Source organism: Elephas maximus, chromosome 11 (assembly GCF_024166365.1).
Source record: "Elephas maximus indicus isolate mEleMax1 chromosome 11, mEleMax1 primary haplotype, whole genome shotgun sequence".
Taxonomy (NCBI): domain Eukaryota; kingdom Metazoa; phylum Chordata; class Mammalia; order Proboscidea; family Elephantidae; genus Elephas; species Elephas maximus.
The window spans coordinates 29,974,493-29,991,327 of NC_064829.1; the positions used below are offsets into that span (position 1 = coordinate 29,974,493).

Sequence of the window (16,835 nt, forward strand, 5' to 3'; positions counted from 1 at the left end):
AATGTCTGGAGACCTGTTTACAATACTCTAGCGTCTCACACTCAAAGGGATATAGAAAGGTTAGGAGAGTAGAGGAGAGAGGACGTGGGCCAGTGGATATCTCTGAAGAAAACTGTGCTGTGAACCTCTTAGTTATCCCCAAGAGGGAAGGTGAGTGCTAACCCCCTCACCTCAAACCTAATGAGGGGGGCTTTCATGGGATGCTTCAAGAGAGGCAGGTATGCCTGGGGCCAGACTTCAGCTAGGAAAATCCAGAGGCTGAGATGGGAAGATTTCCTGCTGAGGGCAGAGCAGGGAGAATATGGCTGTGCTGGGAATGGCCTGTACTGACAGAGTGTGTGGGGTCAGGGGCGTGTGGGTGTTTCCTATGGCCACATGTGGGACAGTCTAGGTGGGGTGTCTTGGATCCTGTCCAGCGACTCTGCCTAGAGCACCAGGAGACCTCATGCAAGGAAGCTGAAGCTTCTGTCCAGATTCCCAGCGGCTGAGGAAGTTGTGGGCTGAGGAAGGAGTCACAAGTAATGAGAATAAAGAGGCATCCATCACCTGGGGTCAAGGGAATGGCAGGATAGAGATGCCTAGCAGGAAACCCCCGAGAGAACCTGGAAAGTACCCTTGGAAAATGAGTCAGCTTCAGATCGTCAGGCCTCTGCCAGGCCCAGGGACAGTGGAGTCACTCACTGCGGTCCATGAAGAATAACCCTTTCCTGTTACCTCTTTTTCCCCCACTCCCAGACTCAGGGGCAGATGTGAATTTGAAGCCAGCAGTTGAGAAAGAATGCCCAACCCCACGTCGCCACCACCACCACCACCACCTTCTCTACCAACACCACCACCACTACCACCACCACCACCACCACCTTCTCTACTACCACCACCACCACCATCACCTTCTCTACCACCACCACCACCTTCTCTACCAACACCACCACCACCATCACCTTCTCTACCACCACCACCACCTTCTCTACCAACACCACCACCACTACCACCACCACCACCACCACCTTCTCTACTACCACCACCACCACCATCACCTTCTCTACCACCACCACCACCTTCTCTACCAACACCACCACCACTACCACCACCACCACCACCACCTTCTCTACTACCACCACCACCACCATCACCTTCTCTACCACCACCACCACCACCTTCTCTACCAACACCACCACCACTACCACCACTACCACCACCATCACCTTCTCTACCACTACCACCACCACCTTCTCTACCAACACCACCACCATTACCACCACCACCACTACCCCAGTCTTCTCTACCAACACCACCATCATTACCACCACCACCACCACCACCTTCTCTACCAACACTACCACCATTACCACCACCACCACCACCATCGCCACCTTCTCTACTACCACCACCACCATCACCACCATCACCTTCTCTACCACCACCACCACCATTACCACCACCACCACCTTCTCTACCAACACCACCACCATTACCACCACCACCACCTTCTCTACCAACACCACCACCATTACCACCACCACCACCTTCTCTACCAACACCACCACCATTACCACCACCACCACCACCACCACCTTCTCTACCACCACCGCCACCATTACCACCACCACCACCTTCTCTACCAACACCACCACCATTACCACCACCACCATCGCCACCTTCTCTACTACCACCACCACCATCACCACCATCACCTTCTCTACCACCACCTCCACCACCTTCTCTACCAACACCACCACCATTACCACCACCACCACCACCATTGCCACCATCACCTTCTCTACCACCACCACCGTTACCACCACCATCACCACCTTCTCTACTACCACCACCACCACCATTACCACCACCACCACCATCACCATCACCTTCTCTACCACCACCACCTCTACCAACACCACCACCACCACCATCACCTTCTCTACCACCACCACCACCATTACCACCACCACCACCATCGCCACCTTCTCTACTACCACCACCACCATTACCACCACCACCGCCATTACCACCACCATCACCACCATCACCTTCTCTACCACCACCACCACCATTACCACCACCACCACCTTCTCTACCAACACCACCACCATTACCACCACCACCACCACCACCATCGCCACCTTCTCTACTACCACCACCACCATCACCACCATCACCTTCTCTACCACCACCACCTTCTCTACTACCACCATCACCATCACCACCATCACCTTCTCTACCACCACCACCAACACCTTCTCTACTACCACCACACCATTACCTCCATCACCTTCTCTACCACCACCACCACTTTCTCTAGTGCTACGACCACCATCCCCACCACCACCATCCCCACCACCTACCCCTCCTGCTGTAGGCTTTTGGCCTGAATTAGGTCTGAGCTGGGGAAGGAACATTTAAGCTTAAACTAGGTATCAACTTAAAGGCTGCTCCGTTACCTAAGAGTATGCTGAAAAGTCCTGACTTGCCTAGCATTTTCATCCAGGTGCAGGGGGACAGTCTCCCCCACTGAATAAAGTTGAAAGGAGCCATGGGAGTTAGTTCACACAGCAGTTGTGTTTCTTCAATACACTCGTTGTAGAACACATCGTTGCAGCTCTGTGTGGCTTAACTTACCACGGCTTCCTTAAAGGGACTCCATGATTGGGATCTGCTTCTAGGAGCATTGGTCATTTTTAAATACCCTATTAGAACATAGACTTCTATAATAAACCCAAAACCGTGACCATGTTTTCCTCTTTAAAAAAAAAAATCGCTGTAATTCTTTTAATGTAAGCAGAGTATTGTTCCATTTAGCTGGCGTTTGGTTATTTGGCAACCTCTGGTATATGGAGCAAGTGTAAAAACCAAGCAGTAAGATCCCCCAACTCCCTGTTGCCTCTGTAAAGTCAAAACCTACACCCCAAAAGATGCACATGAAAATCCATGCATTTCACTGCTAAGAGAATGCCACAAGCCCTCTCTTAGCCTCCTTTTTTTAATTTCTAAAATAATTGTACTAAGTTTGGTTATTTTTTTTCCAAGCCAAATTCATGGAAAATTAGAAACAGAATTAGGAGTGGGGGACAGAACAGCAAGGGAGGAAACAGAAAGCACACGTGAAATTTAGGAAGTTCAGTAATCTGTGGCCATTTAACAAAGGGCACGTAATCCTACGAAATCCGGCGGTACTGAGGGCACCAGTATCAGAACAAGTGAACAAGCATTATAATGGTTCTGGGTTGTCGAGAGATGGTTAAATTATGTCTGATATACCTGTTTAAGAAGGTGGGGAAGTATATAATACCTTTTAGCAAGAATACTATTTTAAAAAGGAGCCCTGGTGGTACAATGGTTAAAACACTCATCTGCTAACTTCAAGGTCGGTGGTTCAAACCCACCAGCTGCTCCATGGGAGAAAGATGTGGCAGTCTGCTTCTGTAAAGATTACAGCCTTGGAAACCCTGTGGGGACAGTTCTATTCTGCCCTGTAGGGTCTCTATGAGTTGGAATTGACTTGATAGCAGTGGGTTTAGTGTTTTGGACTATTTTTAATGGTTAAATTTAAACCATTTAATCGTTTTGGTGATAAAAGAGACAGTTAAGGCTCTTTACAGTTTTATGTAACCAAAAATTTGACCTAAACTACTTTACAGCAAAAGAAATTTATCATCTATAATTGAAAAGCCCAGGTAGATTTGGCTTCAGGAACAGCTTTATCTAGAGGCACAAAAGATGTTGGCAGGGTCTGTTTTTTTCTGTCTTTAGGCTCTACTATTCTCTGTGTTGGTTTTGTTCTTAGGCTTCGTGTGGTGACAGGGTGGCAACCAGCAGCTATGGGCATACATCCTTCCAGGTTCAAGCCTAGGGGAAGTTTGTTTTCCTCTGAGCAAGTCTGGCTCTGATTGGATTACCTGTCCATTCCTGAACCATTCACTGTGGTGATGGGAGTCACTGCTTTGATTGGCCAAGCCTAAGTCTCTCCCTATCCATGGAACTGGGAATGGGGTTCTCATGTCTGAACAGTGTGGATGGAGGAAGGGGGAAGAGCACTTCCCCCCTGGCAAAATCAGGGTGCCATAACCACAAAGTGGGGGGCAAAGTGGGGTGTCAGTAAAATACTCAGCTCTCTGAGAACACTAAGCTTCCCAAAATGATTACCATATTTTTATGCAAATAACATGCACTTTTTTTTTTTTTTGCAGCTGCGACCTCCCCCACACCTCCCAGTGGTATCTTGGAAGAGTTCTATGCTAATTTTTTTACATGTTGCTGTAAAAAAAATTAGCACTGCGCACTTGCAAAAATACCTGGGGTCGGGGAGAGGCATAGTTGGCAAAAAACATATAGCATGTACGTTATTTGCATAAAAATACAATAATCCTTTGAGAGATTCGGAAAACCATTGAGGTTTAACTGTTGCATTTTTCTTCATAAGAAGATGACGGTTGATAGGAAGAGCACTTTAATCAGCTACAGTGTTTGAGATATGCAGTATCCCCAATTAGTAGAGTCAAGATTTAAAAAAATAAGGATGCACCTTCTCATTTATATTTTTGGTATATTAGATTTCCCTCATTCATTCCTCTGCTTCCAAAGGTCTAACAAAGCCAACTGACCTCACGTGGCCAAACACCAGGAACAAGGCAGCATGTGAGTGGCAAGATTGCTGACAGCCACTTGAGAGAGGAGTGGAAGGAAACCAGCAGACTCTCTACAGGCTCCCATGGGTGAATGTTTGTGGTCAGCCTCTGCTGGAGCCTGTGGTTCGTAGTCATGGCTTAAGTGTGGGGAGAGGCCACACTGTGAGGCATGAAGGGAGTCAGGTAAAGGTTGTGCTCTAATTCCACCCCCATTGGAGTTCCTGGATGGTACAAATGGTTAGAAAGCTCAGCTGCTAACTGAAAGGTTGGAGGTTCAAGGTGCCTCAGAAGAAAGGCCTGGAGATCTACTTTTGAAAAATCAGTCATGGAAAACCGTATGGAGCACAGGTCTAGTCTAGCATGTATGGGGTTGATATAAGTTGGAATTGACTCAGTGGCAACTGGTTTTATCCTCTGTTCTAAATGCTAGCTAGTTGCTTGGGTAGCAAAGTGCATCAGGAAAGGAAGGGCAGTGAGAAGAGAGAGAGGAAGAAAAAGAGGAAGAGGAAGAAGAGGCTAACAAAGAAGGAGAAAAAGGCAGGAATGGGGAGAGGGAACAGAGGAAAGAGGGGAGGAGGAAGAGAAAGGGGGAAAGGAGAGTATAAGGGAAGAGTTAAGCCTTCAAATAACCAAGTTAGCCTCGTGTATTCAGTGGTTGAAGATAAAGAGTGGAAGCAAACTTACACATACATGTGAAATTTAAATACATATAGACGGTTCTCCAATCTGGTCTTCTATCTATGATTTGCTTTGCACCTATAAGAAAGAAAACCAAAGGGCACTTAAGTGAGTCAAAATCAAAATGAGAAGAATACAGCGTTGTTCTTAGCAAAGTCTGGAGTACATTAAAGTAACTGGATGTGAAACATGAAGCCAGGGCTGCAGCTGGCAGGGCATGTGGAAGGGTTTTAAAACTCCCAAAGAGCAAAGAACTTTTTTTGGCTAGAATTTTTTTTTTTTTTTTTTTTTCTCTGATGTAGCATTTTGGACCATGTTCATTTGATTCTACAATTTAACGGGCCAAATAATAAACTCCTTTAAAAAAGATCACGGAAGCTGTTAGAAAAAGGTGTGCAGAGGGAAGGGAGACCCTCACTGACCGAATGTTGGGTCATCCCAAACCCTCCTGGTGCCCAGTGGTTCAAATCTGAAACAACCAACTGCGGTGCACCGCTCGCGCCACCAGCGCCGACCTCAGGAAACAGTTCTCAGGCAGAGACAGGCTTCTCTGTGGCTAGTGTGCATTCGTTCATAAGGTACACTAAGGCAGGGCTTGGGGTGAACTGCTTGCCTCTGCTCGAATCCCCTCTGCCTCCCCCAGTGCTTTCTCTTTCCCTCAACAACCCCTTTTGGGTGGTGCTGAGGGACAAGTGGGAAACAAAACAAAAAACCAGTTGCCATCTATCTGTCGATTCCAGCTCATGGAGACCCCGTGTGTGTCAGAGTAGAGCTGTGCTCCCTAAGGTTTTCAAGGAAACCCTGGTGGTGTGATGGCTAGGAGTTTTGGCTGTTAAGCAAAAGGTCGACAGTTCGAATCTACCAGGTGCTCCTTGGAAACCCTATGGGGCAGTTCTGCTCTGTCCTATAGTGTTGCTATGAGTCAGAATCGAATCGACAGCAGTGGTTTATGGGAAGAACATGCTGTCCCAAACCTCAACTGCACTGATCTGACCCATGACCCAGAATTTTCCCCATTAGGGTTTGGTGTAATCTGTGGGTTGTAGGGACAGATTGTTCCTTAGCAAACTCCTATGAATATATTGCCATTGACAGATTAACCTTCGTCTGCCTGTTTGCATGTTCTCATGGGCCAGACAAACCAGCCAAGGGAAGAGGACAGATTCCCTGGACTGATGGGCATGGTGCTGGAAAGGTTTCTCACCTTGGTGTCCCTGAGAGTCTTCCAAGCCTGTCCAAGGGGGTAATAAAGGCCATAGGGCTGCAGGGGGAACTGCCTGAAGAGCAGTCCCGTACTATTCCGCCTCGGACTGGCCCTTCATTCTATAATTCAGTTTTTATGTAGCAGAACATTGAGGTTACTGGTTAGAAGGAGGCTTAGAATTTTCTGTAGATTTAATTTACCTTATGCCCAGTGAACAGAGAAATAGACTGTGGTAAGTATTGTGGAACTGACTGATGGCTTTGACTAAAGAAGGGGCCAGTCTGGCTTTCCAGCAGAAGAAAAAGGTTTGGAATCATGGATGATAAAAACACTCCTTAAACAATAAGGAGCTCTGTTTACTTGTGATTTGCATATTGTCTGGATAGCTCACTCTAGGACCCTACTTACCGAAGGAAAAGAGGGTGATATTATTCTCAGTAATACCTGTCTCATAGTGATGTGGCCAGATTTAATGAGATGCTTTTTATCAACTCCCTACAGAGGGTTGGACCCGTAGGAAGCTTTCAGTAAATGCTCCTTCTTTCATCCAACAGATATTATTCAGCATGTACCATGGACCAGGTCCCTAGGTTGCACAAAAGGTTTATGCACCACTGTTAACCTAAAGGTTGACGGTTCTAACACACCCAGAGGTACTTTAGAAGAAAAGGCCTGGTGATCTGCTTCCATTAAGATTACAGCCAAGAAAACCCCGTGGAGCATAGTCTGAAACACATGGGGTCACCGTAAGTTGAAATTGATTCAATGTCAACTAACAGCAACAACAACACGGGCTGTGCTTGACGCTGGAAGACGTTGGGGAACACAACAGACAAGCTCTCTCTTCCCATAGACCTTTATTATCATTGCTTTCTGTACTCCTTGGGAATAAAAGCATCTTAAACTAGAGACACTGATGAGTCGATGGAAAGGCGTAAAATACACCAGAGACTCCAAAGGACCTGGACCAAAACAAAGAGCAGAATTAAAAACTTTTTAAAGCCTTATAGTATTTCCAGGGGTGAGAAGAGGGCAGCCAGTGTTGGGGTTTGGGTTGGGATCTGGCAGCTTTCACTGATAGTTGGATTGAACTAGGAGTGTGGTGCCAGATTGAGTAATTCACAGTTTTCCGAAAATGTGCGTGTTTTAAGGCTGGACCTTTGTTTTCACCTCCAGAGTGTAATTGTGACCCCCGAGGCTCCCTGGACAATGCCTGCAGCCCTCAGGGCCAGTGTCGCTGTCACCCCCACTACGCCGGACGGAGCTGCAGCCAGTGTGCCCTGGGCTTCTATGGCTATCCCGACTGCCTTCGTGAGTGGCCATGCTTTCCTCTCTGTATTCAGTGTCCTTTAGGGCAGAAAGAGTCCAAGAATATTTCCTCAGAAATCTGCTTGCTAGGCATGGACTTTATCTCAGCAGACAGGCCTGGTGGGAACAAGGGCTGTGAGAGAACTCTGACCAGAAGAAGTAGAACTGAGTCTTGTTCTGTAGTCTGCCAAGAGCTCACTGAGCGATGTTAGACATGGTTCTTAATCTCTCTTATTTTAGTTCCTTGGGGGTCAGGGGGCTTCATAATACAGAAGTAATCCTCTAGCCCCTCTTCTGGATATATAACTCCTCAAGGTCAGGGAATATGCATTTTTCATATTTATCTCCACGTAACACGTAGCCACAGTGCTGTGAACACAGGAGGCCTTCAATAAACATCTGCTGGAGGATGGATATCACATGGGGGGTGGAATGGTGGTAGATTCCCTGGGTCTGCCACTAACTAAGTGTGTCTCTCTGAACAAGTCACATAGCCCATTGGAATTCCAGGTAATTTGTAAATGAGAAAACTCACTAAGTTCCCTCCCGTCATCTGCAGGATCTGTTATTTTATGATTCCAATGACAAGTCAGGCAAATACTACTATTATTGTTATCACTTGGCCCTGGGGCTGGGCCAAGTGCTGTTAAAGAGAATAAAGAAGTACCTGATCTCAGGCCCAGGGCTCAGTGCTCCAAGCCCTAGCTATGGGAGCAGGTAGAGATCCGAAGGACACCTGCAAATACATCCCTGGAATTGACACTTTACCTTCTGAGGCTTTTCTTTCCCAGCTAGTGTGGAATTTTATGAAACTTTGTGAACAAGTTGTACTTTTTGCTGCATTCACTGAATATTAAATCAGAAGTCAGAAATGCTAATTCATGGATCCCCATTTATGCAGCCTGGGATAATGCCAAGAGCACTTCTCCAAGCACCAGGGGGGACTTGGGTAATCACAGTCATAGTGCTAGTAAGAGTGGACACTCTCTGAGCGCTTCCTCTAGGCCAAGCATCACATTCAGTCCTCTTCATGTCTTATCACAGGTAATTCTCAAACCATGCCATCTAGTAGGTACCATCATCAGCTCCAGTTTACAAAAGAGGAAACTGAGGCTTAAAGAAGCCGAGCAACTTGCCCACAATTACACAGCTGCTAAGTGGTGGGGCTGGTACTTGAGTCCAGATGTATGTGACTCCAGAGACCACAGCCCTTTGCTACAGTCTAATTAAAGTGCCACTTAACTTCTGAGCTTTACTAGGTAAATGATAAGGTTCAATGAGACAGCCTTTCTACTTCCTTTGAGTTCTTAAGTTGTGAACCAACTCAGGAAATCAGTCCAGCCATTTCCCCTGCTCGCACCACCCTGGGAACAGGGCCTTTGAGGTGCAAGTGGGAGTGGCTCAGAGTAAGTCCAGCCCTATGGGAATTGAGCTACATAGAGACAGGTAGGAACCTGAGCCAGTGGGAAGGGAGAAGAGAGGAGAGTGCTTAGAATCTGTCGTTTCCATCCATACATCTGCTTATTCACCCACGTGGCCAAAGATGGTGATAAAGCTTGAGGTGGGGGAAAGGAAACTGGGGTGCTCTTCCTGTCCACCCTCAACCTGACTGTATTACTTTTTCCTTGAGTATTCAACTATACTAAAAAACAGACAAACCAGCTGCCATCTAGTTGGTTCTGGCTCATGGTGACCCCATATGTGTTAGAGTAGAACTGTGCTTCATAGGGTTTTCAATGGCTGTAACTTTTCGAAATCTGATCACCAGACCTTTCTTTGAGGGACCTCTGGGAAGGCTTGAACCGTCAACCTTTTGATTAGTAGCCAGGCACTTAACCATTTGCACCACCCAGCGATTCAACTTCACTAGACCTTGAGAAAACAGATATGAAGAGAGATGGACAGAGAAAAAGGAATCAGTTGTCAGCCCATCTGGACTGGAATGGTTTGTACTCGATCCCCAGTGGGGTGTGGAGTTTTTCTAATGAGCCACCTCCCTTAGCCAACTGTTCCCTCAGCCCGTCTCATGAGCAACACTTGCTGTGAGCCAGGAGCATCCTCCAAACCCCTGGAACATCCCTGGCCCGGGACTCAGGCCGATCTTGCTGAATATAATAATAACAGCAACAGTAATAAAAACTAGCATTTGTTGAGTGCTCATTCTGTGACGAGCATTGGCCCCACCTCTTTCAAGTATAATCTCATTTATCCTCACAGCAATCTTATCAAGTAGACACTGGTATCACTCCTACTTACAGAAGGGGAAACTGAGGCTTAGAGCAGTTAATTGACTCATTTAAGGTTCCAGAGGTAATAGGTAGAGCTGGAACTTGCATTTGAGCCTTCCCAACACCATGCCCCACGCCTGCTCTTACCCACAATCCTCTTCTGTCTCCATTCCCATTGCCCTGTGCTGGCTGAGTTCCCTCCTCAGTCTGCTGGTGCTCAGCACTTGGCTCCCACCAGACGCCCTGCAGCCCAGTGGTGGGGCAGTGTGACTGCTGGCCGGGAGTGACAGGACAGCTGTGTGACAGATACCTTTCAGACGCCCATGATTTCCCTCACTACCAGGGTAGGGAAGCTGTCAGAACGCTGGAGGGCCAGTTCCTGTCTAAAATGTGTGCTTATCCTCCCAGAAGAAGCCTCAGATCCCCTGCAAGTGACCCTGCGTGGTCTGCCTGGCTCTTCTCCTAATTCAAGTCCACCAAAAACAAATATATCAGAGATACGTCCCTAAAGGAATCCAGAACTTATTTGTCTCTCTCACCCACTGCCATTGAGTAGATTCTGACTCATAGCAGCCCCACAAGGTTTCCAAGCCTGTAAATCTCTACGGAAGCAGAGTGCCACATCTTTCTCTGTCAGAGCCACTGGTGGTTTTGAACCACTGACCTTTCGGTTAGCAGTTGATCACTTTAACCACTGTACCATCAGGGCTCGTTTATTTGTCCCTACTGAGAAAAAAAATTTTTTTTTTTTTTAATTCCCATGTGCTGTAAATGTGGGTTTCTCGATTCATGTAAACTTTCTCTGCGTACAGCTGTGTGGCAAAGGTGACCCGTTTTGGCTAAACTGAGCATCCGTTGCCCCCTCCCCAAGGCATCTTGCCTTCTCCCTTATTACCAGCCTGTGGTGCTGATGTTGGCTGTCCATCATCTGCTGCAGTGGATTCAGACAGGCCCCTCCTGGCAGTCTGAGCAGGACCATTGTTTTATTCTTGCCCCTCTCTCCTTGCCAGGGGCCTTCAAGGGACTGTATCATTACATGTTAGCACAGGAGTTGTGGAAGAGGAGTGGGATGAAGTAGAGTCTACTCATTTTGGAGAGAGTGAGCCAAGAAGGAGATGCACATCATGCATGCAGTGACAGGCCACCACCGGGGCTCACTCCTCCATGAATGTGAGAAATTGAGTCTGCTGTGTTCTGTGGCAGAGGAACGAGCAGATTAGATGCACAGAGAATTGCCCTGTGCCCTTGCGTTTGTGCAGCTGCTGATCCCTGATTTCAGAGGACTCTTTTCTCTTGGGAAGAGCTGTTTGTGGAAGCTGACCCATTCTCCTCATCGGAGTGCGTGGTTTCCCTGTGCCCCTTCCTGCTCCCGATAGTTCTTCCCGGCTAGTGTTCAGAGCCCTCTGGAAACAGGGCCATGGCTCAAGCATGATTTCCCAGGACCTTTCTAACCAGAATCCTCAAGAGACCAGTTTTCTTGATGGTGGAAATTGTAGACAGCAGCCAGAGGGGACTGGTGGCCTTTGGCAAGGCCCGAAGGTCTGTAGGATGGAGAATGCCTGGGGTGGATCTGCTTACCTCCTCTGAGGATATCAGGAGGGGACGGAAGTACTGTGGCTGCTGGACCTAGAGGCTGAGTGGCTGCTCTTGTTTTGCAAGTGCTACCAAAAAAAAAAGAGAGAGACCTTTTGCCAGTGAGTCAATTCCAACTCATAGCAGCTGTGTAGGACAGAGTAGAAAGCTGAGTGGCTGGTGGATTCGAACTGCTGACCTTTTGGTTGGCAGCCAAGCTCTTAACCACTGTGCCATGAGGGCTCCTAAAAGGTGAAATTTGTGGGACCCGGGGAGGAAGCAAAGTTTGGGGCAAGGCCAGGCTGGAAGACGTAAAGAGCAGGAAGGCGTTGTTGAGTATTACAGAAAAATGCATCAAGTAGAGACAAAGAGGAGACAAAGACAAAACGGCTAAGAAATAAAATGTAAGAAAACAGGATTATATTGTGGACTTATTTAGGTGATTTGAAAAACCAAGCTCAGAATAGGTTTTACCCAACGTTTTTTCATTTCTAACGCTGTATAATAGTAATACTGTGACATTGCAAGATCCCAGTTATTGAAGAGAGATTAGGCTTGTGATACTATTTTTACCAAGGCAGGAAAACGAATTAATTTTATAAATAATTTTAATACAGGTGGGGACCAAGGGGGTTTTGATTATTAAAATTAACTGGATTAACTGAAAAAATGTACTTAGAAATTCTGTAACTTTTTAAATGGACAATGAAAATATCTCTTGGTTCAATGGAAACCCTGGTGGCACAGTGGTTAAGAGCTATGGCTGCTAACCAGAAGGTCAGTTCGAATCTACCAGGTGCTCCTTGGAAACTCTATGGGGCAGTTCTACTCTGTCCTATAGGGTCGCTCTGAGTCGAAATCTACCACAGTGGGTTTGTTTTTTTTTTGGTTTTTGGTATCATGTTGCCCTCTTCTGGGCAAAATTAAGATGTTCAAAACTGTAGAACCTACTTTCTCTACTGTCTTCCTTCATCTTCACTTAGAAGCGGACTTCTGTTGGTAGGCAGAGAGTAGAATTGTTCAGCGGCCAAAGAGGTGATTTTTGGTTTAAAGTTTATGAACGTTATTTGGGGTCCCTTTCCGTGAATTACTACCTGCAAAGTTCTTGCTACTCATCTATTAAAAATACAAATGTACACGTACTATTTTTAAAAACAAGTAAGATTTTTAAAACTCAAAACGCCAAAAGAAACAAAGAAGAGACAAGCAAACAACCCCTTCCTTGCTGACATTTAAACCGTTTCTAAATCCCATACAGGTTCCGGCAGTGACTGTGACGCCGCTGGCACCACTGAGTCCAGTTTGGTAAGTAGACGACTATAAAAGGGTTGCAATTCTAACTATTGGGTTGATACTTAGAAAAGACTAGCACATTTGGGAGCTTCCTTAAATTAAAATAAGATCCGAAGCCCAATTGCTTAAAGAGGGTAAGTGTTCATTTTCAAAGTACATACGGAATCTTGTGTTTTTTTTTTTCCAAAAGTGAAAGAATAAAGTTTATTTAAACGTTTATTCTAGCCTAGTCCTGTCTGTCTGTCAGTTTGTCATACTGTGGTGGCTTGCATATTGCTATGATGCTGGAAGCTGTGCCACTGGTATTTTCAAATACCAGTAGGGTCACCCATGGTGGACAGGTTTCAATAGAGCTTCCAGACAGTCAGCCAAAATCAGCCAATGAAGGCCTTATGGATCACAGCAGAACATTGTCCAAACAGTGCTGAAGATGGCAGAGGACTGGGCAACATTTCACTCTGTTATACATAAGGTTGCCAGTGGGCTGGAGCTGACCTGACAGCAACTAACAAGAACTCGTACAGCCTTTGCTAGCTATTGAGTCGATTCTGACTCATAGCAACACTATACAAGAACAACAGAGTCCAACTCTTAGTGTAGGTTAGTCTGAGGGCATTGCCACCAGGGAACCCAGCACATAAGTCTGAACTATATAATTAATAAAATTAGGAAAATCAAAGGCCAAAAATACATTAAATGAAGCTGTCTGTGTACAAAATAAGTATAATTTATTTGCTGTTACTCCAAGCACAAGACTATGATATTTTGAATGATTTTCGAAGAATTTTAAAGATTATCTGTTTTCTTGGCCTCAGAGCCTGGAGATGTTGAACATCCCAGGCACCAGGTGGGTTAGTGGTGAGAGAAGTTATACCAGCCTGCTGTGAAGCTTTACCATATTAAGCCAGGCAGTGAGTCTTACATATTGTAAAAGCACTCTCCCTACCCCTCCACAAGTTGCTGTTAAATTGTCTCTGACTCATGGCGACCCCATGTGTGTAAGATTAGAACTGAGCTCCACAGGGTTTTCAATGGCTGATATTTCAGAAGTAGATTGTCACACCTTTCTTCCGATGTGCCTTTGGGTAGACTTGAACCTCCAACCTTCTGGTTAGCAGCCAAGCGTGTTACCTGTTTGTACCAACTATGGACTCCCAGATAAACCTAGTTCGTTACTGATTCTCAAGATGTGAAGCGTCCACATATTTTTGCATTTATTAATGATACTGACAGACACTGACATGTTATAAATAAGAGTGCTTTTTAATTTTTCTTTTTCTGTATTTTCTAATTTTGTTTTTGTCACAAGTATGAATTATGTGTGTAACAAGTAAATGATAATGAAAAAAGGAATTAGTATGCCTTTGAAATCAGTCCAGTACTTTCGTTCCCCTGGTACATTTAATTTACTTTTCATGGCCAAAATATAGTTCTGTGACAAGCCTTTGTTCAGAAAACATGTTTGAAAATATGTCTCAATTCCAGGATGTCACCTGTTTGATTTTCTTTCAAAGGGGTATTGCCAATGCAAGCTTCATGTTGAAGGTCCTACTTGTAGCATCTGCAAACCATTATATTGGAATCTGGCCATAGAAAACCCCAATGGATGCTCAGGTGAGGCTTCTTCTAACCGTGAGTAACTGCAACTTCCTCTTCATTTTCCCTCCTCAGTATCAAAACCCACAAAAGAGTTATTTTATTTAATTAGTTACATTTTCCTGAAGTTTTGTGTAATTTTTTGATGTTTTTTCCCATTTTTGGCAGAACTTATGTCATTTTTAGAAATCTCAGTAGGGGATTTATATCCTGTTTCTAGATGTATTTTGTCGTTTGCTAAGGTGGCTACTTGATAAATGGCTTTTGCCCGCTTGTTTTTATAGTCCAATCCTAGTTTAGTTTTATTTTAATTTTGTGTTTAGATTGAAGCCAGGGTAAGAACTTAAAGACACTAAGTTAAAGGTGCTAAGCTGAGTGGATAGTCTTAGGTAGAGTATATTGCCATGTAAGTGTATCAGTGATGTCCTTGATGTCAGAACCCTCTCAGAATTTCATGATGTTGCAACTTTTATCTTGGAGTGGCCATAAATCGACAATTACTCCTTAGTGGGTGGATAATATTGATCTGTCTGTTCTGCCAACCCCAGAAACAATCCAGTTTTAGCCGTCCGTGGTGCAAACCGTAATTCTGCTGAAGCAAGCTAGAAAGTGTGTGCGTATTGTATTGCAGGTGGGTAACGTTCCCAGAGGGGGGCACTGTCCTTGTGTAACCCTTGGTTATCTCCACAGAATGCCAGTGCAACGTGGTGGGAGCAGTGAGTGGAATTGGAGAATGTGGGCAGGTAATGTGGGATGATTTTTCACATGATAACAATAGAATGCCATAGCAGTTGATTGTGGGGCTGCAGTGGGAGCTTATTAGTACCTCTCTAGCTGTAAGGTGCGGGTGCAGTGGTAGCATTCTTGCCTCCCGTGTGGGAGACCTGGGTTCAATTCACAGCCAGTGTACCTCATGCATAGCCACCTCACCCATCTGTCACTGGAGGCTGGTGTGTTGCTATGATGCTGAACTGGTTTCAATGATGCTTTCAGACTAAGACTAGGAAGAAGGGCCTGGTGATCTACTTCTGAAAATCAGTAAAGATGCTATGGATGACAGCGATCTGATTGGGAACCAATCATGGGGATGACACAGGACCAGCAGTGTCTCATTCCGCTCTGCATGGGGATCCCCATGAGTGGGGGGCTGACTCAACGGCAGCTAACAGTAACTGCAGGATGTATAATAACCTTTTTTGAAGTTTTAAGGTCCTGGCTACAACTGCGTCATGCTACACAATGAGCCAGTTTTGAATCTTGGAGATTAGAGAATTCTGTCATTTTATCAAACTTTATCACCTGGCTTGTCCCGTAGGGAGATGGTGACTGTCACTGTAAACCTCACGTCGCTGGTGATTCCTGTGACACGTGCGAAGATGGATATTTTGCTTTAGAAAACAGCAGTTACTTTGGGTGTCAAGGTAAATACCTCCAGTGGGTCCTGTTGGTGAAACAAAAGTGGTGGACAAAGACTACCAGAAGAACTTTTTTCTTTGTTCACCATCTTTGTGTAGACTTGCTGGTTGGAAGGCACTGAAAATTTCTGTTCAGGGAATTTGGCTAATTATTTAGTTGAAACTAGTAATAAATTGAAAATGGGTTGCTTTGACCTCTTTTTCTACCACCGTACTGTTGATTTTATATTAAATAATGTAAATTGGGAGGGGAGGTCATCTGTTAATTCCCTAAAATTTTTTTTAGAAATAATATTGTGTTAAAAAAAATTAAATAATGAAATTGCAGGACAATTGCCCCACAATTCTACTGTTTCATCTCTCGCACAGCTGCTCATTGGCACATGTTATTTATAATAGCTCTTTGTTTCTAAATCATGCTTAGCTCCAGGACTCTGTCACCTTGCCACTGGACACCAGGGTGACAGCTGGCTGTAATAGCGTGCCTTCAGCTGGCCAGCTGACTTGTGAAGGGGCACTGTTTTGGTTTTGGAGATCCCTATATATTTCAGACCTTTGTCAGATATAAGATGTAACGGGGGAAAGAAGGCAGCTGCTTCACTGGGATTATTGATTATTGGTTGTCATGTCTCATGGAGGCGGGAGAGCATTCAGCATGGTGACTATGTCTTAGTGTCTTATCGCTGTTCTATCAAGTTACCACAGAGAGAGGGGCTGAAAACCACAGACATTTGTTCCCTCACAGTTCTGGGGGCTAGAAGTCTGAATTCAGGGTGTTGGCAGGGCCGTGCTCTCTGAGAAGACTCTAGGGAAGGATCCTCCCAGCTTCTGGCAGTCCCAGGCATTCCTTGGCTTATGAAAGCATCACTCCAGTCTCCGCCTCTGTCTTCACGTGGCCGTCTTCCCTCTGTGCCTG

At 45.6% G+C, this 16,835-nt stretch overlaps 1 protein-coding gene across 1 annotated transcript in view; it reads left to right on the forward strand.

Annotated features, from left to right (window-relative positions):
* Nucleotides 1-16,835, forward strand: part of LAMA3 (laminin subunit alpha 3) — a 323,465-nt gene that overhangs the window by 123,331 nt on the left and 183,299 nt on the right. The window contains exons 13-17 of the mRNA XM_049902138.1: nt 7,684-7,818; nt 12,874-12,920; nt 14,423-14,522; nt 15,195-15,247; nt 15,820-15,925. Of these exons, the coding sequence (XP_049758095.1) occupies nt 7,684-7,818; nt 12,874-12,920; nt 14,423-14,522; nt 15,195-15,247; nt 15,820-15,925 (441 nt within the window). The remainder of the gene's footprint in view (nt 1-7,683; nt 7,819-12,873; nt 12,921-14,422; nt 14,523-15,194; nt 15,248-15,819; nt 15,926-16,835) is intronic.